The sequence below is a fragment of the Piliocolobus tephrosceles genome, chromosome X (assembly GCF_002776525.5).
Source record: "Piliocolobus tephrosceles isolate RC106 chromosome X, ASM277652v3, whole genome shotgun sequence".
In the NCBI taxonomy this organism is placed as follows: domain Eukaryota; kingdom Metazoa; phylum Chordata; class Mammalia; order Primates; family Cercopithecidae; genus Piliocolobus; species Piliocolobus tephrosceles.
In genome coordinates, this window is record NC_045455.1 from 46,199,423 (window position 1) to 46,226,305 (window position 26,883).

Here is a 26,883-nt window from a genome sequence, read left to right on the forward strand (position 1 = left end):
TTTTTTTTTTTTTTTTTTTTTTTTTTTTTTTTTTTTTTTGCATTACCTCCTTGTTGAATGATTACTTACAGCCATAGGTCAATTACTGATTTTGATTAACAGGCAGGTGTCTGTTCAGATAGCACTAAATCTTTCATGTGAACTCAAAGTAAATGTTCTCAGTGTGCTTCATAATAAGAATGCTGGGAAGGTGATGAAGAAAAATATAAGCAAGTGAGAAGTTTTAATTCTTAAGTATAAAATAATTTAATTTCCCAGAGATTTTCTTTTGAATCATTTTACTGTGGAGAGTGTATTATAGTCTTTTAATGTTTCATGCATGCCTCGAATTTTCATATAATTTAAATTAATAAATTATATAACTTGAAGGATTAAACTCCTGATATCTTTCTCTTTGTATTCAAAGGACTTGGCCAGGTCATTTATCCTGAATTAATCTCATCATTCTTTGCATTATTATCAGTATTGTTGCAAGGCAATAATGGAAAATGAGATATTTTGACCTTATTTTTACTCTCTTGGCTTGAACTGGACAAACTACACTATCAGGAACTTTTAAAGAACAGCCTTTCATACAGCAGTTCTGTAACTGGATAATTTTTGCAGCATTTAATTAATAGTAATCATCTTATGGCTTTGAGAAAGAAAATGATTCACTTACAATTCTCTGTCAGAGAAACCTGACCATTTGCAATTAGGTTGGAGAAATAACATTAAAATACTGTATGACTTTTTCTGAAGAAAAGCAATATAATAAAAGAAGCATTATATCTATCTATCTATCTATCTATCTATCTATCTATCTATCTATCTATCTATATATTTGCCCTTTTGAGTACTGCCTTACTTGATGTTTGCCTCAGTGACTACATTCAGTCACTTTGGTTCCACTTCAACAGTTTTTCTTTGAACTTGTAGTGTATCACTGGAGATTACTTGTTCAAGGTCATTAGTTTGCACACAACTATAGAAACAACTCAAAACTATGAATAAAATCATGTCAGCCAAAGATCAGTTCCATTTCACACACAAAGAATTTTCTTCTGAAATAGATAGCCACTTACTGTCTTGCTAAGGGATATTGTAGAGGAGAACCATACTTCCCCAAGCATCCCAAGGGAATAACTAAATTAAGACAGGGTATCTGCATTTGTGTCCATCTTTAGAATTTAAAAGGATGCCTATGAGTTAAGTTAAATTCTTATTTATGTCATCCCCTGTGAGTATTTGGACGAGGGACTTCCAGCCCCCAGAAGCCATGTTCTTTATCCAAGAATAAAATAAGGCTGTCAGATGAAAAGTGAAGTTTTCTTTTACAGCCTTATCTTCACTATAAAGAGACAAATCTTAGTGACTAATTCAGCTGTAAATATTTCTGGGGCCTCTGCTGAGGGTGGTTCAGAGTAAAACGTATGGGTCAAATATTTCTAAATTCAGACTAATAGCTTTATTTTGCCTCGTAATAGAGGATTTGAACCTCATCATTGTACATTCTGTAGATCTTTCTAGGAATGGAGACTGTATGAATGCAGACTGAATAAAAAATTCATATGTTACGATAAAAGGCCTACCATAATTATAAATTCTTGAGTACTCAGTACATTCTTTTTGATCAATCTCCCTGTGAATGTACAGCAAATGAAAATAAACATATCTTTCCTCCACACTAAATCTCCCTTAGTAGATTCATGGGGTAATAAGTCTGAGTGTGTTTTGTATATATTTCATGATTACGTGATGTTAATTCTCCAGTGTGTGGCTATTCTCTGGAAAAGAGAGAGTCTCCCTAGGGCAAAATTAAATTAACTTCTATGATACAGACTTGCAGAGAATAAGTAAAAGATTTAGAGATAAATAGAAGTCACCTAATGTGGCACTAATGTAATCCTGCATTTTGAAATGAGTAAATCTCAATGAATCACAGAAATCCTTCAATTAGAATAATGTAGTGAGGTCAGGTGCTCATTTATGAAAAAGGAACACATGTATTTTTTACAGGCTTATAGTTTAGGTGGAGATCACTGGAACCTCATATTCTTTTACTATACGTCTGTAAAGACATTTTATGACTTCTCTTTTTGCCATACACTCAAGAATACTAGAACCGAATTGTCATGATTGCCATCTTTTTCTTTCATTCTAGTGTCTACATTTTCAACAAAAGCTAGAAAAATTCACGTATTATATGGAAGATCTTTAATGGGGCATAGGGCATTTTAATAACATAAATAGCAAGGGCTTGCTTATTTTTGGCAAATGATGTTAGTTATAAAAATAAATATTTTATTTGAAAATGTCAAGTAGCATGACTTTATGTTCAGTAAGCATTTTTAAGATGAAAACGTAAAATAGTCTCACAATAATATTTTAATATGAAGGGTGCTTATTTGTTGTAAAGCTTTTTTTATTATTTTTATTTTTATTTTTTATTTTTCTGAGATGGAGCCTCACTTTGTTGCCCAGACTGGAGTGCAGTGGCGTGATCTTTGACCCACTGCAACCTCCGCCTTCTGGGTTCAAGGGATTCTGCTGCCTCAGCCTCCCGAATAGCTGAGACTGCAGGCATGTGCCACCACTCTCGGCTAGTTTTTGAATTTTGTTGTAAAGTTTTTAAAATATGAGCTCTTTGCCGTAAAAAGGTAGCTAACTAATAATGATAGAAATAATAAGTTTAAGTTTTGGGTTACCTTTTTAAAAGTCTCTTTGTTGTGACATCATTACTAGCAACAAAAGCTGCTTTTAAAAATAATGAACTAGAACTTTAATTATAGCACTAAGAAATATTTATGGTACAATATTTAAAATAGGTAGTTACATAAAAAAAAATTCAACTTCCAGGCCAGGCACGGTGCCTGTAATCCCAGCACTTTAGGAGGCCCAGACGGGTGGATCATTTCAGACCAGCAGTTCAAGAGCAGCCTGGCCAACATGGTGAAACCCCATCTCTATTAAAGGAAAAAAAAAAAAAAAAAGCCAGGCATGGCAGCCCATGCCTGTAATACCAGCTACTCAGGAGGCTGAGGCAGAAGAATCAATTGAGCCTGGGAGGCAGAGATTGCAGTGAGCCAAGATTGGGCTACTGCACTCCAGCCTGGGTGACAGAGGGAGACTGTCTTAAAAAAAAAAAGAAAAAAAGTTATCCATTCTCTAAATTTACTATGTACTTAATTGCATTCACACACAGCCGTCCTAAAATGTTGCATTGATTTAATGTTAACCAGCTGATTTAGATGTGAACATCAAAATTATATATCTTCTAAATCTACTGAAAATCTATAAAATTATTTAATTATTAGGAAAGCCTAAGTAAATTTTCTGATATTTACCTATTGCATTCACATTAATTCCTTGCTTATGTATTAGCATATTTTTTATTTTGATGTTTCTATTTTTCTTCTTGATTAATATGTTTTATATACCAACAAAATACAGCCTTTTCATATTTCTTAAAAGGTATAGTTGATTTGTTTATCTTTCAGTTTTTTGTTTCTCTATTTGTATATTTTTGATGTAAATATATTTTATATTTAGATGGTTGGTGGTTATATATTTACTAAAATGTACCTTATAACTTCTGGGTTTTGTGGCTTTCCCTCACAAATCTTTCATCGTGGGCCCACCTAGAAGTAAAAGTTAATCCTCTACTTTTTAATATTCTAGTTCATTTACAGCTTTTTAAAAATTTTTAGATTCAACGGGTACATGTGCAGGTTTGTTGCGTGGGTATATTGCATGATGCTGAGGTTTAGACTTCTAATGATCCCCTTGCCCAAAAAGTAAACATAGCACCTGATGAATGATGCTATGTTCAACACTTTCCCACTTTCCTCCTTCCCCAGTTTTGGAATCCCCAGTGTTACTTGTTTCCAATTTTCTGTCCTTTTGTACCCAGTGTTTACCTCCCACTTATGAATGAGAACATGTGGTATTTGTTTCTCTGTTTATGTGATAATTTGCTTAGGATAATGGCCTACAGCTGCATCAATGTTGCTGCAAAGGGCAGGATTTCATTCTTTATTATGGCTGCATAGCATTCCATGGTGTATATATATACCACATTCTCTTTATTCAATCAACCACTGGTTGGCACCCGGGTTGATTACATGTCTTTGCTATTGTGAATAGTGCTGCAGTGCAGTGAATAGTGCTGCAGTGAACATATGAGTGCAGGTGTCATTTTGGTAGAATGATTTCTTTTCCTTTGGGTATAAACCCAGTAATGGGATTGCTTGGTTGAATACTAATTCTGTTTTTAGTTCTTTGAGAAATGTCTTAACTGTTTTCTGTAAGGACTAAAGTTATTTGCATTCCCTCCAACAGTATATAAGGAATCCCTTCTCTTCACAATCTTGTCAATATGTTATTTTTGACTTATTTTATTTTATTTTTATATTTATTTATTTATTTATTTATTTATTTATTTATTTATTTATTTATTTTTATTTATTTATTTATTTTTTTTTGAGACAGAGTCTGGCCCTGTCACCCAGGCTGGAGTGCAGTGGTGTGATTTTGGCTCACTGCAAGCTCCGCCTCCTGGGTTCACACCATTCTCCTGCTTCAGCCTCCTGAGTAGCTGAGACTACATGCACCCGCCACCATGCCCGGCTAATTTTTTTGTAGAATGTTAGCCAGTATGGTCTCGATCTCCTGACCTTGTGATCCGCCCATCTCAGCTTCCCAGGGTGCTGGGATTACAGGCGCGAGCCACCGCACCCAGCCTTATTTAATTTTTTAAAGATGGAGGCTCACTCTTTTGCCAGGCTGGAGTGCAGTGGTGCAATCTCGGCTCACTGCAACCTCCACCTCCTGGGTTCAAGCAATTCTCCTGCCTCAGCCTCCCAAGTAGCTGCCCAGCTAATTTTTGTATTTTTAGTAGAGACAGGGTTTCACCATGTTAGCCAGGATGGTCTTGATCTCTTGACTTGACCTGCCTTGGCCTCCCAAATTGTTGGGATTACAGGCATGAGTTACCACACCCAGCCTTTTTTTGCTTTTTAATAATAGCCATTCCAACTGGTGTGAGGTGGTATCTCATTGTGAGTTTGATTTGCATCTCTCTGATGATTAGTAATGTTGAGTATTTTTTATGTTTCTTTGTCACGTGTATGTCTCCTATTGAGATGTATCTGTTCGTGTCCTTTGCTCCCTTTTTAATTTTACTTGTTGATTTTTTTAAAGTATCTTAAAGATTCTGGATGTTAGTCTTTTGTCAGAAGCATAGTTTGCAAATATTTTCTCCATTCTATAGGTTGTCTGTTTACTCTGTTGATAGTTTCTTCTGCTTTGCCAAAGCTCTTCAGTTTAATTCGCTCCCAACTGTCAATTTTTGTTTTGGTTTCATTTGCTTTGCAGGACGTAGTAATACATTATTTGCCAATTATTGGCAAATGTCTAGAAGAGTGTTTTATAAGTATTGTTCTATGTTTTTTATGGTTTTAGGTCTTACATTTAAGTTTTTAGTCCATCTTGAGTTAAGTTTTGTAAGTGTGGAGAGGCAGGAGTGCAATTTCATTTTTCTCTATATGGTAAGCCTGTGTTCCCAAAACCATTTATTGAACAGGCTATTCTTTCCCTATTATTTTTTTAGTTGTCATTGTCAAAGATCAGCTGGCTGTAGATGTGTGGTCTCTATTCTTTTCCATTTGTCTGTGTGTTTATATTTGTACTAGTGCCGTGCTGTTTTGGTTACTGTAGCCTTGTAGTATGATTTGAAATCTTTTTGCTTAGGATTTCTTTGGATGCTTGAACTCTTTGTTGGTTCCATATTAATTTTAGAAAAGTTCTTCTAAGTCTGTGAAAAACAACGTTGGAAAGTTGATAGGAATAGAGTTAAATCTGTAGATTGCTTTGAGCAGTATGGACATTTTAATGATATTGATTCTTCCAATTCATGAGTATGGAATGCTTTTCTATTTGTTTGTGTCACCTGTGATTTCTTTCAGAAATATTTTGTAGTTCTTGTAGATATCTTTCATCTCATTGATTAGACTTATTCCTAGGTATTTTATTTTTTGTGGATATTGTAAATGAAATTGGATTCTTGATTCTGTTCTCACCTTGAACATTGTTTATATATAGAAATGCCACTTATTCTTGTACATTTATTCTGTATCCTGAAATTTTGCCACAGTTGTTTATCAAGTGTAGGGTCTTTTGATAGAATCTTCATGGTTTTCTAGGCATACAATCATATCATCAGTCAAGAGAGATAATATGAGTTTTTTTCCCTACTTGGATGTCTTTTATTTCTGTATCTTGCCTAACTGCACAAGCAGGACTTCCAGTATTGTGCTGAATAGAGGATTTATAGTGAACATCCTTGTCTTGTTCCAGGTTTTAGGCAGAATAGTTTAAGCTTTTGCATATTCAGTATGATGTTGACTGCGTGTTTGTCTTAGATGGCTCTTATTATTTTGAGATATATTCCTTCAATGTCTAGTTTGTTTAGGATCGTTATCAGGAAGGGATGCTGGATTTTATCTAATTTTTTTTTGTATCTATTATAATGACCATATGGTTATTGTTTTTAATTCTGTTTATGTGGAGAATCACATTTATTGATATGCATATGTTAAATTATCCTTGTATCCCAGCAATAAAACCTACTCGATTGTGATGAATTAACTTTTGAGTCTGGTGCTAGATTCACATTTGCGAGTATTTTGTTGAGGATTTTTGTGTCTATGCTCCTCAGGGGTATTAGCTTGTGGTTTTGTTGCTGTTGCTGTTGCGTCTTTGCCAGATTTTGCTATCAGGATGACATGAGTTTCCTAAAATGAGTTAGGGAGGAGGCCCTCCTCCTTGATTTTTTTGGAATTGTTTCAGTAAGATTGGCATCAACTCTTCTTTGTATGTCTTGTAGAATTCTGCTGTGAATCCATCTGGTATAGGGCTTTTTTTGTTGTTGTTTGATAGATGTCTTAATACTGATTCAATTTCATTACTTATTAGTCTGTTCTGGATTAATGTTTTTTCCTAACTCAGACTCGGGAGGTAGTGTTTCTAAGAATTTATCTATTTCTTATAGATTTTCTCATTTGTGTGCATAGAGGTGTACAAAGCACTCTCTGAGGAGCCTTTGTATTCATGTGGAATTGGTTGTGATGTCAACTTTGTTATTTCTGACTGTGTTTGTTAGTATCTTCTCTCTTTTTTTTCTGTTAACCAACTTTTAGTTTCATTGATTCTTTGTACAGTTCAATTTCATTTAGTTGTTTTCTAATTTTAATTATTTCTTTTATTCTGCTAGCTTTGTTTAGTTTGTTGTTGTTTTTCTAGTTCCTTTAGATGTTCGGTTAGGTTGCTAATTTGAGATCTTTCTGTTTTCTTGATGCAGATGTTCAACACTATAAACTTTGATGTTAATATTGCTTTTGCCACACCTCAGAGGTTGTGTAACGTTGTCTCTATTTTTATTTATTTTTTAAAACAATTAATTTCTATCCTAATTTGGTTTTTTAACCAGAAGTCATTCAGGGGCAAGTTGTTTAGTATACATGTATTTGCATGGTTTGAGAACTTCTCCCAGTATTTATTTCTATTTTTATTCCACTGTGAGCCAAGAAGATGCTTCATATAATTAAAATTTGTTTTTAATTTATTAATACTTGCTTTATAGCTAAGCATGTGGTAAATTTTAGCATATGTTTCATTTGAAAACAAGAGGAATATATATTCTGTGGCTGTTGGTTAGAGTATTCTGTAAATGTCTATTAAGTCCAATTGTTCAAGTGTTGAATTTAGGACCATAATTTCTTCATTAGTTTTCTGCCTCAACGATCTGTCTAATGCTGTCAGTAAGATGTTGCAGTCTGCCACTATTACTATGTGGCTGTCAAAGTCTTTTCTTAGGTCTACAATTAATTGTTTTATAAATCTGGGTACTTTAATGTTGGGGGCATATATGTTTAGAGTAACTGCATCTTCTCCTTAAATTGAACCCTTTATCATTATCTAATGCCCTTCATTTTCCTTTTTTCTGTTGTTAAACTCTATTTTATCTGATAAAACAATAGTGATCCTGCTCTTTTTTTGTTTTGTTTTGTTTTTTTCTTTTTCCATTTGCATGGTACATCTTTCTTTATCCCTTTACTTTGAGCCTATGGATCTCATTACACATGAGATGGGTCTCTGGAAGACAGTGGAAGGAAGAGTCTTGTTTTAAAAAAAAACAAAAACAAAAAACAAAAACAAAATCCAATTTACCTCTCTGTGTCTTTTAAATTGAGTATTTAGGCTGTTTATGTTCAATGTTGATATTTATATTTGAGATTATATCCTTGTCATGTTGTTAGCTAGTTGCTTTGTAGTCTCAGTTGTGTAGTTGCTGTATAGGGTATATGGGCTATGTGCTTTTGTGGTAGCAAGTATAATTCTTGCATTTCCATGTCTAGAATTCCCTTAAGCATCTCTCATAGAGCCAGTCTGGTGCTGATGAGTTCTCTTATTGATTCCTTGACTGGGAAAGACTTTATCTTTCCTTTATTTATGAAGCTTTGTTTGGGAGAATATGAAATTCTTGGCCAGCATTTCTTTGCTTTAAGAATGCTAAAAATGGGCCCTCAATATCTTTTGGCTTGTAAGATTTCTGCTGAGAAGTATGTTGTTAGTCTGACAGGTTTCCCTTTATAGGTAATGTGACCCTTTTTCTTAGTTGCCTTCAATAATTTTTTCTTTTGCATTGACCTTGCATAGTCTGATGACTATGTGCCTTGGGACTTATATTCTTGGATAGTATCTTGCAGGAGTTCTCTGGATTTCTTGCATCTTCATGTCTGCCTCTTCAGGAAGATTGGGGAAATATTCCCGAGTTATATCCTTAAATATGTCTTCCAAGTTGCTTGCTTCCTCTTCTCTCTCAGGTACGCTAATATCGTAGATTTTGTTGTTTTACATGATCCCATATTTCTTGAAGTATTTGGTCATGTTTTGAAATTCTTTTTATTTTATTTTTGTCTAACTAGGTTGATTTAGAGGATTAGTCTTTGATCTTTGAAATTCTTTTTTCTGCTTAGTCTAGCCTGCTTTTAAAGCTTCCAATTGTATTTTGAAATTTTTGTAGTGAACTTTTTAATTGCAGAAAATCTGTTTGATTCTTTCCAATACAACTATGTCATCTTTTAAATTTTGAATTGTTTTCTAGCTTCTTAGTGTTGAATTTCAACTTTCTCTCAGATCTTATTGAGTTTTTTTGCCATCCGTATTCTGAATTATATATCTGTCATTACAGACATTTCATTCTGGTTAGGATTTATTGCTTGGAAGCTACTGAGATCCTCAGGAGGTGACAAAACAGTGACTTTTTGTATTTCTGGAGTTTTTGTGCTGGTTGTTTCTCTTCTGAGAGCTGACACTTTGTATTTTGTTTTACATTTGCTAACCTTTGGATGTGTCTTCTTGATTTTTTATCCTATTTTTTACCTGGGGGGTATGACTATGGCATATATGGTATTTCATTTATTGACTTCATTTCTGGGTGCTTTCAGAGTGCCAGACTTCTGTAGGTGTTCCTTAGTTGCAGAAATGTTTGTGTAGTGGCTTTCTAAGATGTTGTTGGTTGTAGTAATATAATTTTGTCTGGTGATGTAATTCAGGCTGCAGTCTACCAGGTGGTCCTTCAGAGTAAGAGGCAATAGGTAGTGGTGGGAGCAGAAGCAACAGAGAAGGAAGAAAAGCACCCTCCCTCAGGATATGTTCGCCTTTAGTCAGGGAAGAGCTGCTAAAGAAGCCCAAGAAACCATCTCTTTCAGCCCACACTTCCTGGGTCCAGAGGGAAAAACCACTACTGAGTCTGCAGCAGTACACTGAGGTGGGGTGTAGGGGGAAAGAGGTGACACGCTTTCCATAGCTATTCCTGGGCTTCGGTGGTATTCCCTTCAGCAGTTGGTGTTATACTTGCATTTTCATTAACTCATGGCGGACTTTGAGTGGCTGCACTCCATCCTCCCTTAGGGACAAACTTCACAAAGATTTCAATCTCCAAGAGGGTGACATCTACCTCCTTCTTATTCTTCGGAGCTAAGGAGCACTGTACCCCAAGTGATACCCCAAGTGACCAAAAGAGCAGACTGGGACACCCAGCAATAACCCACACAGACAGATTTCAGGTTCCAAAGCTGCCCTGGCTGCAGTCTTGCCATCTGCAAGAAACCTCAGCTTCAACAACACTCCTCACACTCCAGTCCTGTAATGGGAGAGAGTCTAATTCCAGTGCCAACTGCTGGAGCACTCTCCACGCCCACCACTCATTGCAGCTCTGAAAGTCCTTCTCCCCATTCCAGAGCAAGCTCTCCAGTCTCTTTAGTCTTGAAAATAAAATGCCTGCCATTGCCAGCAGTCACCAAACAACATCTCTGCACACTCAGAATGGTGTCAGGTGTGGGATTATAATTGGAGAGAGTGGGGCCCCTCTTAGGTGAGCTACATGGGGAGTGTGGTTTGCTCATGTCTCAGTCTAACAACAGCAGTCTAGAAGGTGGTCCTGAAGAGTAAGAGGCAGTAGGTAGCGGTGGGAGCAGAAGCAACAGAGAAGGGAGAAAAGCACCCTCCCTGCAGAGCAGTGGATATTGTCCTAGGCATACCTAGAATGACCTTATTTCCCTCTCCCTTTTTAGCTAGGCAGTAGCTGCTGCCATATCATCCTAAGCTCAGGCCAAGGGTGGGCTCGGTCCAGCATTAAACTCTCTAAATGGTACCTTAGGCCTGGAGAGGGCAGGGCACCATCCAACCAAGCAGTGTGAAAAGAGAAGCCATGGGGAGTGCAGTCCAATTACAACTGGGTCTCTCATGAGTCCCTTGCAGAGCAGTGAGTATTGTCCTAGATATGCATGGGATGACATGGTCTATCTGTCAGTCCTTGGTCAGGTGACAGTTGTGCTCATGTCAGCCTGAACTCAGGCCAAAGGCAAGGCTCAGCCCAGTATTAAACTCTCAACATGACATATTGGGACTGGAACTAGAGAGGGTCGGAGCACCACCAAGGCATGTAGCATGAACTGTGGAGTGTATGGTCCACTTGCATCTTAAACTGATCAGCAACTTGTAGCAGAGTGGCAAGTACCCTACCAGAGGTTGCCTGGGTGTGCTTATTCACCCCTGTTCCTCCTTGGATCATTGCAGTGGCTGTAGCCATGTCTGTAGATCCCCAGTATCTGCACTCTTAAAATGGTTTCCCACTGAGATTACTCCAGGCTCTCCAGGCTCAAATGCCTCTGAGTTTCTGCGTGGGTTCCTTTTCTGGAGCAACATTTCTGGGAATCTTCAGGCAGCTCCATGTATCAAGCATGAGGCCCTAGTTGTTGGTCAGGGGTTTCTCCCAAGGCCCAGATTGTTAAAGCTGATTTCTGAGCTCTGTGGGTTTCTATCTTACTATTTCCCCACAACCAGGATCTCAGTTGGTTTGCAGCTCTCAGTCTCTTCCCAGCTGGGTAAGCTGCCTGGAACACTATCTTTACTTACTTCTGGCACTTCTCGTCTCTTCTCTGATGAATCCAAGTGTTCTCTCCTAGATGACCTGTACAGTGTGCGTATGTACTTATTACTCTGGTTCGTCTCTGTGGAGGAGGTACATGCTACTTGAGTCTAGTCAGCTGTCTTGATCTGTAGTTCTCTTAAGGATTTATAAGACTGTGACTCTTATCCTGGAAGTTAACTTAAACTCTGTCTTGGTTAATATATGTGAACCCAGAGAACAGAAACAAACATTTATCATGTTCTGTGGCTATGTGAGCTTTGCTTGAGTAATCCATTCATCTAAAATTCATTCTGGTATAAGGAATAAGACAGGAATCAAGATTTACTTATTTTTCTCAAAAGAATAACAAATTATCTTAGTTTTTTATATAATAAGATGTTTTCCATTGATGTATATAACCACTTTTATTACATTAAAAATAATCATATGTATTAGGGTTATTTCTGGCTTTTGTTCAGATTCATTAATATAGCTATTCTTCTTCATCAGTAATTTGGTTTAAAGAAACCTCTATAGTTATATACTTTTTAATATCCAGTAGAGTTTTTTCCCTGTGAGCATCCTATTAGAAATTGTCTGGTTTTAAAGAATTTACTTCCTAATATTATACAGTTGAATTTCCAAAGAAATGTCAGTATAATTTTATAAATTCCTTGTACAAATATCATCATTATTAATATATTAAATGTTATATAATAATAAATTATGCAATAATATCATTCAGAATCAGTGTAGTTTTGGGTTTTTTTTTCCATTAATTCAACAAGCATCTCTCAACAGAATTTTAGTGCTGTTTTGTTTTTGGTTTTGGTTTTTTTCATCTAGAGCTGGCACTTACCTTGCTAATTTTATTTTTAGATCATTTGTTCTTAATGGTGCTACCTTAAATAGGTTATTATCTTCTTTCTACTCTCTAAATGGTTTTAAGTTTTATTTAAATATTGTATTGACTTGTATTCTGCTTTTCTGGTTTGCCTACTTCTGGAAGTGTTTTATTTTTTCTAAGATTTTAAAGGTAATAATTATTAGCTATTAAGGTGAACTATTACATGTAATACATACCATAGAAATGTGTTCTATATTCTTCGTTTCCTTGGTTATGAGCCAAGAATTAGACTTATTTTTGTACTTCCTCATATCAATGAGATTAGTTTAATAGCAAGCAAAATGCTGGATTTTCAAAATTTATAGATGTACTTCAACATCTAGCATTAAGTTTAGTGATAAACTTCAATTTATACCTCTACACATAACTACATGTCACTCTATTAATATCAGGGATTGTTATGGAATATTTTGATTGCTTATTTGGCACATTTGGAATTATTATGATGATTTAGAAATGTTTTCAAAGCCACTTTTAGGTAACAAATTACTTAGAAAATAAAGACTTTTATTTGTGCTGGAAAAACATTTCTCCTGCAATGATACATTTTATATAAGTATAAAAATATAATACTAAAGCTTTATTTTTCATAGAAATATGAACACATGAAAGTTAATGAATAGCATATACTATAAGACATTGACAAAATAAGTAATTCTTTATAATTATATTTTTTAAAACTTGAAGTCTTATGTTTTGTGGATCATTAAAAAATGTTTTATTTTAAAGTATTCCAAAATGCTTCTCACTATTTACTGCTTTTAAAAAGACAATACATTAAGCATAACAACAACTTTTTCCTAATGATTTGATGGCATCAAGGTCACCAAAGTGTTAGGCCAAGCTGTCTTTTAGGTATTATATAATATGGATTTTATCATTTGTTGCTGTTGTTTAATAAACGTAAGTGATTGTTCTATTTAAGTCGATGCATTCTTTTCTCCTGGTTATTTTCTCACTGCCACACATTGCTGCTTTAAATTGTCTTAAATTATTCTACTTTATGGGTTTGTAAAATGGCTTTGAAGTCCAGTTATTAATATTACGTTAAAATTATAGTTAAAACATTGTGAGAACAGGTAAAGACCTCTCTGGTGAGTTGAATAAGAGAGTGTTATCTTCTTTTTAGGAACTTTTTGTGATATCTCTTTTGTCAGTTCATAAAACTTTTTATCACTGAATTCTGTGCTGTATGCAAGATAAATGAGGCTGTTATTTGCTTGAATTATAGATATAGGCACAAATTCTGCTGTCTGTATTGCCAAACTATAGTGTACAAACATTAATTACTATTTCCCCCCATAAAAAAATTGCATTTGTCTATATAAGTGAATATCTCCAGAGAGACCCAGAACTGTACTTTGGATAATATCTTGACCATTTTTTCTCAGTTTTATATTTTGAGAAAGGAGTCTACTGTTTGTTTTGTCATGAGGAAAGTAGTTGTATATTTGTATTATATATAATATCTTCTGGTTAAATTATTGAATTTGAAAAACCAATGCTTTATAAATTGTAAAAATGCACATTTAAAAGAATTATACTGCACTGCTGCTGTAACAAATTACCACAGACAAAGTGGCTTAAAACAACTGCCATCTATTATTTCAGAGTTCTGTAGGTTCAACGCCTGGGGTGGCATGTCTGAATTCTCTGCTCAAGATCACAAAAGGCTAAAATCAAGGTGTTAGCTAGGCTGTACTCCCACCTGGAGCTCTTCCAAATTTATTTTGATTGTTGATGCAATGTATTCCTTGTGATTGTAGAACTGAGGTACTGTTTTCTTGCTGGCTGCCAGGTCAGAATCACTCTCAGCTTCTAGAGACCACTTGCATTCCTTCTTACATGGCCCATATTCAAGCCAGGAACGGTAAGCCAAGTCCTGCTCATGCTTCAAATTATCTGATTTTCCCTTCCACCACTAACTGGAGAAAGCTCTCCTTCCCCTTCTACCACTAGAGTGAAAAATCTCTCACTTTCAGGGGATCACATCATCAGGGTCAATGAGATATTATTCCTATTATAAAGTCAGCAATGCTTTACAGCATAGCAGTTCGTGGACTGATAATTCAACATATGCACAGGTTCTGGAAAATAAGTCATGCAATCTCAGGAAGGGCAAATTTTTAAACTGGTACCCACTGCATATATTAATTGCAATTAACTCTTTCTACATCTGGGATAAAGTCATAAAAAGAAGTGTTTCTCAGAGTAGGCTCTAGAGCCAGGTTAATATTGTGGATGTATCAGGTGTTAACTGAGAGACACTGTGCAAGTAATTACAGTTTTCTGTAATTTGTTTTTTATTATGTAAAATTGACACAATAATATGCGTCTCATCAGGCTTTTATAAAATGAAATATACTGATGTAGGTAAAGCCCTTAGAGCAAAGGAAATACTCACTAAATATTATGTGTTAATATCTTATTTATAAACTCCCTACACAAAACACCTTTACTCAATATTTAAGAATAATATTTCAATTAAAATATGCATAAAGTGTTAAGTAGCTCTTAATAATATATGTATCATGAATTCTCTTGGTTTTGTGAATACTTCTGTTTAAGGCTAGTCGAGTGAAGTAATGGGAATGGAGAATGAACAAGGAAACCTGTAATTGGTTATGATTGACTAGTTGTAAATGCAATTGCATTCAGACCAGCCTTATGAATATTTTTTATAGAAAATGATCAATGGATATTTCAGGAATTATTTCTAATAACTCAATATCAAAATTTTGATATTACTATAAATGCTATACACTTAGCCCTTAACTGACATATAGTCTATAACAATTTATCAAGTTTATAAAATTGCACATAAATATATCATATATAGTCTTATATCAAATAGAAAAATTCCTAATATTATTTCAGATTTCTATATATCATGAATGAAATCCACCTTTGAATTACATAAGTACATTAGGTTAAGATACTTTACAGATCCTTTTAGATTTTAATAAATTATGGTATACATTTTACAAAATATTATTACTATACAAAACCTCACAGAATGACGACATAATTTCCTACTAAAGTTAATGTAACCTTAACATGTTTGTAATGGCAGTGGTCTTGAGTTTAAGAGGAAAAACAATGAGGATATAACCACTCCTAATCATAGTTCTCTACGGCAGATGTGGCCATGTGTTTGTTTCAATGTACTTAAACATTATTTAAATTAGTCATATATGCTTATTGTTTGGAGATTGCACATTTTAAAAATCCAGATTTCTGCCTCCTCTTCATAAGTCAAAAAAACCTGGCAATACTAAGCCAGAATTTCTAATGGCAACAACAAAGTGGCAATTGTTATTTTTCGGTGGAGTGGGCATTCTTCGGTTAACAAAAATGGTCAGGACTCTGTCATGCCTGCGGTCACACATTTCATTATATTTTTCAATAAATTTATGGAGTGTATATGTGCAATTTTGTTACATGCGTGGATCGCATTATGGTCCAGTCAGGGATTTAGGTAGTCATCACCTGAATAATGTATATACTATGCACAGAGTAATTCGCCTTCACCTTGTAGTTATATGAGATACCAGTGATGGCTTCATTAACAGAGTTAACCCCAAAGTAATTATGTCTTAAAGTAAACTTTCCTTTTGAATCACTTCCAAGTTTATTATATACCACTGCAGCAGTCCACTCTAACTTGTAGTCTGTTCGTAATCTATATTATGATAAATATTGCTTTTCCTCTAAGGGACAACAAAGGCTAAAATTACTCAAAACTGGCTTTCCCTTTTCTTCTGACCCAGAAAATAGCCAGGGGAATACATACACTCTTATAAACAAAAGAAAACAACAGAACTCACAAATTGATAAACTAATAGTAATAATAGAATTAGGAGGCTTAGATAGACAGCTAATAAAGTATGTTGGTTAGGAAATTCTATAAAGGATATTATTATTAATAATAATTTTCATTTAAAAAGAGAAAGCCTACCTTAATTTTATTCTTCTTAAAAGCAAGATAAAGCATTTGCAATACTTGCTGACATTTGAATAAGAAAATCAATTATATTGGTTAGTATGATTAAGTTCTACAAATGTAAAAGATCCTTTTACATTTTGTATTGCTTAACTTTATATAAGTAAGCAAGATTGAAGACTGAAGTATAAATAGGCCTTGGTTTCTGAGGTAAGCTGAATAATGCACCTCCCCCTCAGAAAAATGTCCATATCCTAAACTCTGGAACCTGTGAATATGTTATGCTACACAGCAAGACTGAGATAAAGCTTGTGAAGGAATTAAAGTTGTTAACCAGCTGAATTTAACATAAACAGATTATTCTACATTATGTCTGATTAAATTGGTATGAGCCCAATGTAATCACAAGGGTCAATGTCAGAGAAATGCAATGTTGCTGACTTTGGGGATAGAAGATGGAGCAACAAGGAATGTAGTGGCCTCTAGAATAGTGGTCCCCAATCTTTTGGGCACTAGGGACTAGTTTGGTGAAATAACATTTTTCCATGGACAAGGGTGGGGGAGTGGTTGGTTTTAGGGTGAAACTGTTCCACCTCAGGTCATCAGGCATTAGATTCTCATATGGTATGAACAACCTAGATCCCTCCAATGCACAGTTCACAGTAGGGTTTGTGATTCTATGAGAATCTAAAGCCATGGCTGGTCTGATGAAGATGGAGCTCAGGGTGCTGCTCACTTCCTGCTGTCCGTCCTGGTTCCTAACAGACCACGGACCACTACTTGTCCACGTCCTGGATATTGGGGACCCCTGTTCTAGAAGATGGAAAAGGCAAGAGAACTGATTTTCTCCTGGAGCCTCCAGAAAGGAATGGAGTCCTGGCAGCATTTTGATTTTAGTGCAGAAAGAACCATTTCAGATTTCTGACCTCCTGAACTGTAAGATAACAAATCTCTGTTATTTGTCACTAAATTGGAAATATTTTTAACAGTAGCCATAGGAAATTAATATAAATTCTAATTTGAAAAATGAAGATGGAAACGAGCTCCTATTTCTGTTGTAGCTACTAGGATAAGTGAGTAGGTCACTTTTGTAGACTGAAGTTACAGGAAAAACTGTAAAGGTTAAAAATTCTGTCATGTATTGAGATTTAAGACAAATCTAGTTTATTTGAATGAGGCTTTGAAATCCAAATCAATTCCTGACTTTTCCTTTTTGAATTGCAACTCCTTTGGTTGCTCAGAAGTCTTAATTTCACTCTTTCCTAACTATTTCCTCTGAGGAGGGTAACTGGACCTCAAATTCCCTGCAAAGGTTTTCAGCAAGGCTTTGAAGGCTGTGGGAAGTACAATTGTTCAAATACTTTCTTTCTTGTCCACTCATACCAGAAAATATGAGCGTAATGAGATTGTGTTAATTAGGATTAGATTACATTCTTCTGCTCTCATTGGTCAAATATAGTCACAAGAGACAGATATCTGTGTAAACCCCTTTTTTTTTCTTTATCTCTATGCAACTGAGTCTTACTCTGTTGCCCAAGCTGGAGTGCAGTGGCACAATCTCAGCTCACTGCAACCTCTGCCTCCCAGGATCAAGGGATTCTCTTGTCTCAGCCTCCCAAGTAGCTGAAACTACAGGCATGAGCCACCATGCCCGGCTATTTTTTTTTTTTTTTTTTTTGTATTTTTAGTAGAGATGGGGTTTCAACAGAATTCAAGGCCAGGCTGGTCTCAATCTCCTGACCTCACATGATTCATCTTCCTCGGTCTCCCAAAGTTCTGGAATTATGGAATTATAGTCACGAGCCACACTCCAGGCCATCTGTGTATAACTCTTAATTTTTACTTATGCATACATATCATATAAAAGTTATCAAGCTTTGAAAATCCAGATGATTTTGAAGTTATTCAAATATGTAGTTTGCTTCAGAATTTTGATTCAAAGGCAAATGAATAAAACATTCAATATGCAATATAATACATATGTTAAAATATAAAATAAATACATTTGTTTAAAATATTATACATGTTAATAAACAGTATTGAATAACTTTTGTGAAAGTTGCAATTTATTTTTATCCTAACAATAACAATAATTTCCTAATACTTCAAAATTAGTTGTATATTGGAATGAATCTATATTTTTAGCAATATCAGAAAGCAGATGTGACATATCTAATTATTACTGTTACCTTTAAGTAAAAATTATCATAAATTATATCATTTTTACTTTAATTAGCAAGACTTCTGTTACGAAGTTGTTTGTGTTCATTTAGTTCATTACTAGCTAGATTCTAAAGAGTAAATGAGTCCACAGAGGAATATATTCCCTAGATTTGCAAACTTTTGTTACAGGTAAAATAGATCATCAGTGCTTAAGTGAAAGTACACAAGTATGTTAATTTCCTTTGTGGAAATGTTTCAAGATCGAAGGTGTAATATTGGTGAAGTGAGTCTGAACATTAAGTCAAACACTACATCAAGATCAGTATTTGTCAGCTTATATTATATCATATAAACATTTGGGAGCTCATTCTACACAGCCATTTTTAATAAGAATTGGGTAATTAAACCCATTAAAACAAATCTCACCAGCAATTTAGCTTCTTCTTTCAATTTCTATTTTATTAGTCAGAGTTATTGTATTTCTCAAACTTATATGTAAAAAGCTTTTAGGAAATATGAGCTATATTATTTAGAATTCTAACTTGATTGTTCAGGACAGAAGATCATTTTGTAAAATTCTATTAAGCTATTCCCCAGATTATTTTTGAAAAGCTGGTTTAAAAAGCATAGCAAATATTTGCTTATATATCTTACACTTGACTTTTAAAACCTTCAGTTATTTAAAGCATATGACACATTTAAAGAAAAATATGATAATATTTTATTGAATTAACTTTCAGAAATTATACAAATAATGTACATAACTTAATTATTTAAAAGGCTTTCATAAATCTTTTTCAAGCAGGGATTATGCTACATTTTTTAATGACAAAAGTGATAGAGGGAAGTTGTAAAATCCACCGACAGAACTGGGTCATGCTCACCAATGTTTCTACCGAATCAATAGTTTAGCACGAGACCATTATGTAAGTCAAACAAGATGAACATTTGTGTCTATTTTGATCATTCATGCCTGCCAAGAAGAGAAAATAAAGTAGTTGAATTACTGTTCCGTTTGTTTTTCTGTCACTTCTTTTTTTTTTAAAAAAATGAATGTGACAAGAGTGTTTTTACATCTTAATTTGTACCCTGCTTTGGCAGGCTGTTTGTTGGATTAATAGCAATTGGTGACTTTTTGATTTTATGTTTTATTAGGAGCTACAACTATAGAGAAATATGATCTGAGAACAAATTTGTGGATCCAGGCAGGGATGATGAACGGCAGAAGGTTGCAGTTTGGTGTGGCTGTTATTGATGACAAACTCTTTGTAATTGGAGGTCGAGATGGCTTAAAGACATTGAACACTGTTGAATGTTACAATCCCAAAACCAAGACATGGACTGTCTTACCACCAATGTCAACACATAGACATGGTCTAGGTAAGATCTCTTACTTTATTGATATTACATTTAAAAACATGTTATTGATAATGTAAACATATGATAAAATATATTATTGATGCCTGTCTTAGTAAATTTGTGTTGCTATAAAGGGATATGTGAGACTGGGTAATTTACATAGAAAAATTCCTTGGCTCATGATTCTTCCAGCTGGAATATTGGGCCTTTAGTGAAAGTTTCAAAATTTCCACTCATGACAGAAGGCAAAGGGAGGTCATGTATTCAGAGATCACATGGTTACACAGGAAGCAAGAGAGACGGGAGCAGGTGTCAGGCTCTTTTTAACAACCAGCTCTTGAGGGAACTAATAGAACAAGACCTCATTGCCATAAGGACAGCACCAAGCCATTCATGAGGGGTCTGCTCCCGTGATCCAAACATCTCACAGTAGGCACCACCTCCAACACTGGAGATCAAATTTCAACATCAGTTTTGGGGAGACAAACATCCAAACTATGACAATGTCATCAATTATCATTATCTTTAAGTAAATTATGGGCTTATTTGAAGCATATTTTTTATTTAAATTTCTTGACATCTTCCTGTGTTTGCTAATCTTAATTTAAACTGTTGAGATAGATGTTAAAGTTCTCAAAAAGAGTAGACCCAGAGCCATCCTCAAAGCAGACCTCAAGCTGTCCTCAAATATCATACGATATGTAAAGATGAATACGGAAAAATGAAACAAGATGGAAAGGCCAAAGTAGTGCAACCCAGAGGGAAAAATACTTAACGTGGGTTGAGTGAAACTTAAGGTAGCTTTGTCTCACATTATTGAATAAGCAAATCTGTGTCTTTTCACCTAATTGATTTCACCTTGAAAAATCTGTGGGGGAAAAGGCAATAAAGATTTAGAGAAAGAGCAACACATTCTCTGGCACCATAAGTCATTATGATAGGATTTATCTGTTCCCTCCTATGGGGTAACCAGGAACTAGAGATAACTATATCTGGATTCAGATCTCTATGTGTATCTTGAATTTATCACTTTCTATTTGCATGATGCTGGGCCAGCAATAAACTCAGCCTTGGTTTCTTGATTTGCCACCAATTCAAGTATTTAAGCAGACAAAAATATAATAATTGAAATGACTATGAAATCATTTTGAAAATTGTAAAGTCCTATATACATATTATAAAGAGCAATTTAATAAAGGCTAACAGTTCTTGAATTTACACTTTGTCTTATGAGGATTGTAAGGAGAAGTACAAATTGCTTTTTTGTGAAGATCTAAAATATGCCAGCAATTTGACTGATTCTTTTCCTGTATTTAGAATATACATATTAGACAGATAACAGAGTTTAATTGCAAATCCACAGATTTAGACATTCACAGGTAAGCAAAATTAATACTTTTTCAATGTTCATGTTCCCAGCACTGTATTTTGCATTCATGTATACTCCACCATCAATCCAAAGTAAAGTTTAAAGAAATTAAATATACACAGATTGATGGGGGAAGAGAGAGAAAAGGAAAGATGGCTGACAATGCCCTTGTAGAAAACTACCTTTGATTTACATGCCAATAAAAGGTTCAGTCAGTTGAAGCCAGATTGATGGAGGCACAAGATATCTGTGTTCTCTGATGAGACAGAGTGCTTCCTTTATAATGTCATATTCTTTTATGATCAGATGAACCATAGGAAGTTTGGCATTGTGTATCATACTCAAATGCAATAAACATCCTTGTTCTAAGATTGCGAATCTTCCAATGTAAAGTTTCAGCCTTTGATTTACCTTCTTCCGTCTTCCAGAGACTTCCATTGCATAGATGTTAATATTCCTTAATCTATCATATTATTAAGTTTTATTTTATATTTTTGTCTTTATCCTTTCCTGATAGATAACTTTGATTTCTTAATGTCAATTAAATTTGTTTTTTACGTTCTTGCTATCCCTACTTGGTAATTCATTATAATTCCTTTCTTCTTCTTGGTGATTTTCATATTCTGCCTTATCTCTGTTAGGCTACGTACTGTTCCTATTTCAAATTCCTTCCTGCTTCCTTAACTCTTCATTGCAGATTCATCTTCTTCCTCTCTCCTTCCCTCAACTTTTTTCATTATTTTATTTTATTTTATTTTTTATTTTTTGAGGTGGAGTCTTGCTCTGTCGCCCGGACTGGAGTGCAGTGGCCGGATCTCAGCTCACTGCAAGCTCCGCCTCCCGAGTTCACGCCATTCTCCTGCCTCAGCCTCCCGAGTAGCTGGGACTACAGGCACCCGCCTCCACGCCCGGCTAGTTTTTTTTTTTTTTTTTTTTGTATTTTTTTAGTAGAGACGGGGTTTCACCATGTTAGCCAAGATGGTCTGGATCTCCTGACCTCGTGATCCGCCCGTCTTAGCCTCCCAAAGTGCTGGGATTACAGGCTTGAGCCACCGCGCCCGGCGCAACTCTTTTTTAATCTCTCTCTCATCTTTCTCTGTTTTCATCCTTTTACTCCTCTTTTTTTTTTTTTTTCTACTGTTTCTTTCCTGCTCTTTCTGTTCCTCTCTCCCACCATTTCTTAACCCTCTGTTTCTTTCTCTTTCTTTCTCTTCTAATGCCGATTAATGGCAGTTGCAGCCCCTGAAATACATAATTCTTTTATGTGAGTACTCATGTGGCCACTATCAGATACTTGGGGTAATTGTGTGAAGGGTTAAGGCATATGATATGTTTTCGTATCTAACTAAAACATTCAGGAGTAGACGGGGGAATTACAGCTGGGCATGAAGCCCTAATCCTGTAAACTGACTTGCTCAACCTATTTGCTGTTATCTCTAGTATGTAGGCCTCAGGGGTTGCATCTATTTACTTCCATTTGCGCGTAAGTCCTCTTGAGATTTTCTTTCTTATCTGTGGCTGCCTTAACCTTAGAGCTCTTAGCTTAAATGAGAAGTAATATTCATGACCAGCAAGTCTGTTTGCTTCTGCTGTTCAAAATTCCTCCTTCAAGCTGGGCTCTGATGGCATTGTGATGTTAACAATCCAATATGGGGTAGTAAAAAAATAACCTGTCAAGTTTTCCTCCCAGATATTCTCTCAAGGCATATCTCTCAAGATATTCTCTAAATTTTTGTCTTACTCGGAATGTCACAAATGATGTTAGGCTCTCAAATATACATGATTACTCTCTCTTCAGTATAATCGGCAGGATTGGATTTGAGTGTGAAACCAAGTTTGTGCTAGTTTTCTACTTGTACAGAAACTAAAATGTGTCATTTTATTTGCCATACAATTATTTTGTATCTATGTGTGGTATGCAGTGGTTTTACAAAATTGAATATATAATAACATATTATACATTCAAGTGAAAAGAAGCTAGAGTCTAAAGTGAAATTTTAAAATTGAAAAAAATGAAAACTCAAAATGTGTTTTCACTTATCTAGCTTTTCTCCCCTTGATTTATGTAAAAAAAAATCTTACATGGTTTTATGAGAAAGGCACATGAGTTCTGTAGTTGCTAAAACTATGTGGTTTTAAAATGTTTCACAGCTATTAATAAGTGATCATTCTGCTGGATAAAGTGACATATAAAAATTATATTCATTTAAATTCTGTGACATCAAGGGAGAAAACAACTGTCTAAGGAATTAAACAAATTAAGACCACTGTTTTCTCAGTATGCTACAAATTTTTAGTTTATCACTTAAGTCTTTAAGCATATAATTCTATATATTATCTTTTTTCATATTTTATAACGTATAAAATTGAATAAGACGTTACTACAATGCACTATTTCAGTTAAATGTTTGGAGGAGAAATTGGTAAAGCATAACAGTGATTGTTTATTATGGACTTTTATATGCTATGCAGCATCTTATATGTTCAATATATGATAGGGGTTGTTTCTGCTTTTACTTTGGTTTCAATTCAGATATAATTCACATATCATAAAGTTAATTAAATGTTAAAGTATAGAAATCAGTGTGTTTGAATATATTGAGATGAGCAGACATCACCACTAGCAAATTCCAAAACATTTTTGTCATCCTAAAAAGAAATCCTGTACACAGCATATCATCAGTCTTAATAACCCAGTCTTTTATGGTTTTTATGGAAGACTGGGTTATTAAGACTGATGATATGCTGTGTACAGGATTTCTTTTTAGGATGACAAAAATGTTTTGGAATTTGCTAGTGGTGATGTCTGCTCATCTCAATATATTCAAACACACTGATTTCTATACTTAAAAACCCTAGAAGAAAATCTAGGTAGTACCATTCAGGACATAGGCACGGGCAAGGACTTCATGTCTAAAACACCAAAAGCAACGGCAGCAAAAGCCAAAATTGACAAATGGGATCTCATTAAACTAAAGAGCTTCTGCACAGCAAAAGAAACTACCATCAGAGTGAACAGGCAACCTACAGAATGGGAGAAAATTTTTGCAATCTACTCATCTGACAAAGGGCTCATTTCCAGAATCTACAAAGAACTCAAACAAATATACAAGAAAAAAACAAACAACCCCATCCAAAAGTGGGGAAAGGATATGAACAGACATTTCTCAAAAGAAGACATTCATACAGCCAACAGACACATGAAAAAATGCTCATCATCACTGGCCATCAGAGAAATGCAAATCAAAACCACAATGAGATACCATCTCACACCAGTTAGAATGGCAATCATTAAAAAATCAGGAAACAACAGGTGTTGGAGGGGATGTGGAGAAATAGGAACACTTTTACACTGTTGGTGGGATTGTAAACTAGTTCAACCATTATGGAAAACAGTATGGCGATTCCTCAAGGACCTAGAACTAGATGTACCATATGACCCAGCCATCCCACTACTGGGTATATACCCAAAGGATTATAAATTATGCTACTACAAAGACACATGCACACGTATGTTTATTGCGGCACTATTCACAATAGCAAAGACTTGGAATCAACCCAAATGTCCATCAGTGACAGACTGGATTAAGAAAATGTGGCACATATACACCATGGAATACTATGCAGCCATAAAAAAGGATGAGTTTGCGTCCTTTGTAGAGACATGGATGCAGCTGGAAACCATCATTCTTAGCAAATTATCACAAGAAGAGAAAACCAAACACCGCATGTTCTCACTCATAGGTGGGAACTGAACAATGAGCTCACTTGGACTCGGGAAGGGGAACATCACACACTGGGGCCTATCATGGGGAGGGGGGAGGGGGGGGGGGATTGCATTGGGGAGTTATACCTGATATAAATGATGAATTGATGGGTGCTGACGAGTTGATGGGTGCAGCACACCAACATGGCACATGTATACATATGTAACCTGCACGTTATGCACATGTACCCTAGAACTTAAAGTATAATAAAAAAAAAAAAAAATAACCCAGTCTTTCTTAGCAGCACTTAATCTGCTTTTTGTCTCTGTGGATTTGCTCATTCTGAATATTTCATGTAAAAATAATTATACGATTTCTGGCCTTTTGTGTCTGGCTTCTTTCATGTAGCTCAATGTTTTAAAGTCCATTCCAGGTAGTGTATGTCGATATTTCATTCCTTTTATGGATGAACAATATTCCATTATTAAGCTTTACCACATTTTTTAATACATCATCAATAGAAGGACATTTGGACTGTTTCTACAGTTTGGCTGTTATGACTTAAACTACTACATATGCCTTTTTGTTTGAACATATGTTTTTAGTTCTTTTTGGTATACACCTAGGTATGGGATTATTGAGTCTTGTGGTTAACTCTTGGTTTCACTTTTGGAGAAACTGATAAACTGTTTTCCAAAGTGAATGCACTGTTTTCTATTCACACCAGCAATGTATAAGGGTACCAGTTTCTTCACATTTTTGCCTACAATTGTGATTTTATTAAAATAATCCCAATATATTTGAAGTAGTATCTCATTGTGGGTTTATAAGCATTTCTCCAGTTTCTCATTTCTAATTATATTTGAGAATCTTTTTTGTATACCATCTTTAGAGGAAGCTCTGTTGAAATATTTTCCCATTCATGTCTTGGGGTTATTTTTTTTTTAATTGTTGAGTTATAAGTGTTCCTTTTACATTTTGATACTCTGGTAAGATGTAAGATTTGTAAATATTTTCTCCCATTCTATGAATTTTATTTTATTTTTTAGTTTTAAGTTCTGGAGTCCATGCGTAGGATGTGCAGGTTTGTTACACAGGCAAGTGTGCCATGGTGATTTGCTGTACCTATCAATCCATCACCTAGGTATTAAGCCCAGCATGCATTCGCTATTTTTCCTGATGCTCTCCAATTTTCTTAATAGTGCCTTTCGTTGCACAAACATTATTAACTTCATGAAATTCTATTTATTTATTTATTTATTTATTTTGCTTGTGGCTTTATTGGTATATCTAAGAAACTATTTTCTAATTTATGTTCATGAAGATTTATGCCTATGTTGTCTTTTTAAAGTTTTAGATTTCAAACATTTAGGGTCTTAAATTAAGAAATATGATCCAAGCTTTGAGTTAATTTTGTATTTGTCATGAGATAGCAGTTCTACTTCATTCTTTTGCATGTTGTCCTAGTTTCTTTTGTTGAAAAGACATTTCTTTCCCACTGAATTTTTGGCACCCTTGTAAAAATCAATTGGTCATACTGTGAGGGTTTATTTTTGTATTTTTCAATTCTGTCACATTAGACTATTTGTATATCTTTATGCCATTACCACATTTTCTTGTTTACTATAGATTTGTAGTAGTTTTTAAAATCATGTCATGTGATCCAGCTGTCTTTGGTTTTTAATTTAAGAAGTTTTGTATATTCTGGGTCACTTGCATTTCCACATTTTTTTTTTTTTTTTAAAGATTGGTTTATCAGTTTCTACAAAAAGTTTCCTGGGATTTAAATATTGCTTGCTTTGAATCTCCAGATCAATTTCTGAGTATTGCCACGTAAAAAAATAAATAAATAAATCTTCCAATCCTGTATATGAGATGTCATTCTGTTGAGTTAGGTCCCTAGTCTTATATCTATTTTGCTAAATTTATTCGTAAGTAATTTATTTTTGATATTATTATCAATATTATTGTTTTCTTCAT

At 34.8% G+C, this 26,883-nt stretch overlaps 1 protein-coding gene across 2 annotated transcripts in view; it reads left to right on the top strand.

The window, feature by feature from the left end:
* The window catches only part of KLHL1 (kelch like family member 1), a 414,035-nt gene that overhangs the window by 303,029 nt on the left and 84,123 nt on the right, over nucleotides 1–26,883 (top strand). For both annotated transcript variants that reach the window (XM_023185609.1, XM_023185603.1), the window contains one exon: nucleotides 19,624–19,848. In XM_023185609.1, the coding sequence (XP_023041377.1) occupies nucleotides 19,624–19,848 (225 nt within the window). The remainder of the gene's footprint in view (nucleotides 1–19,623; nucleotides 19,849–26,883) is intronic.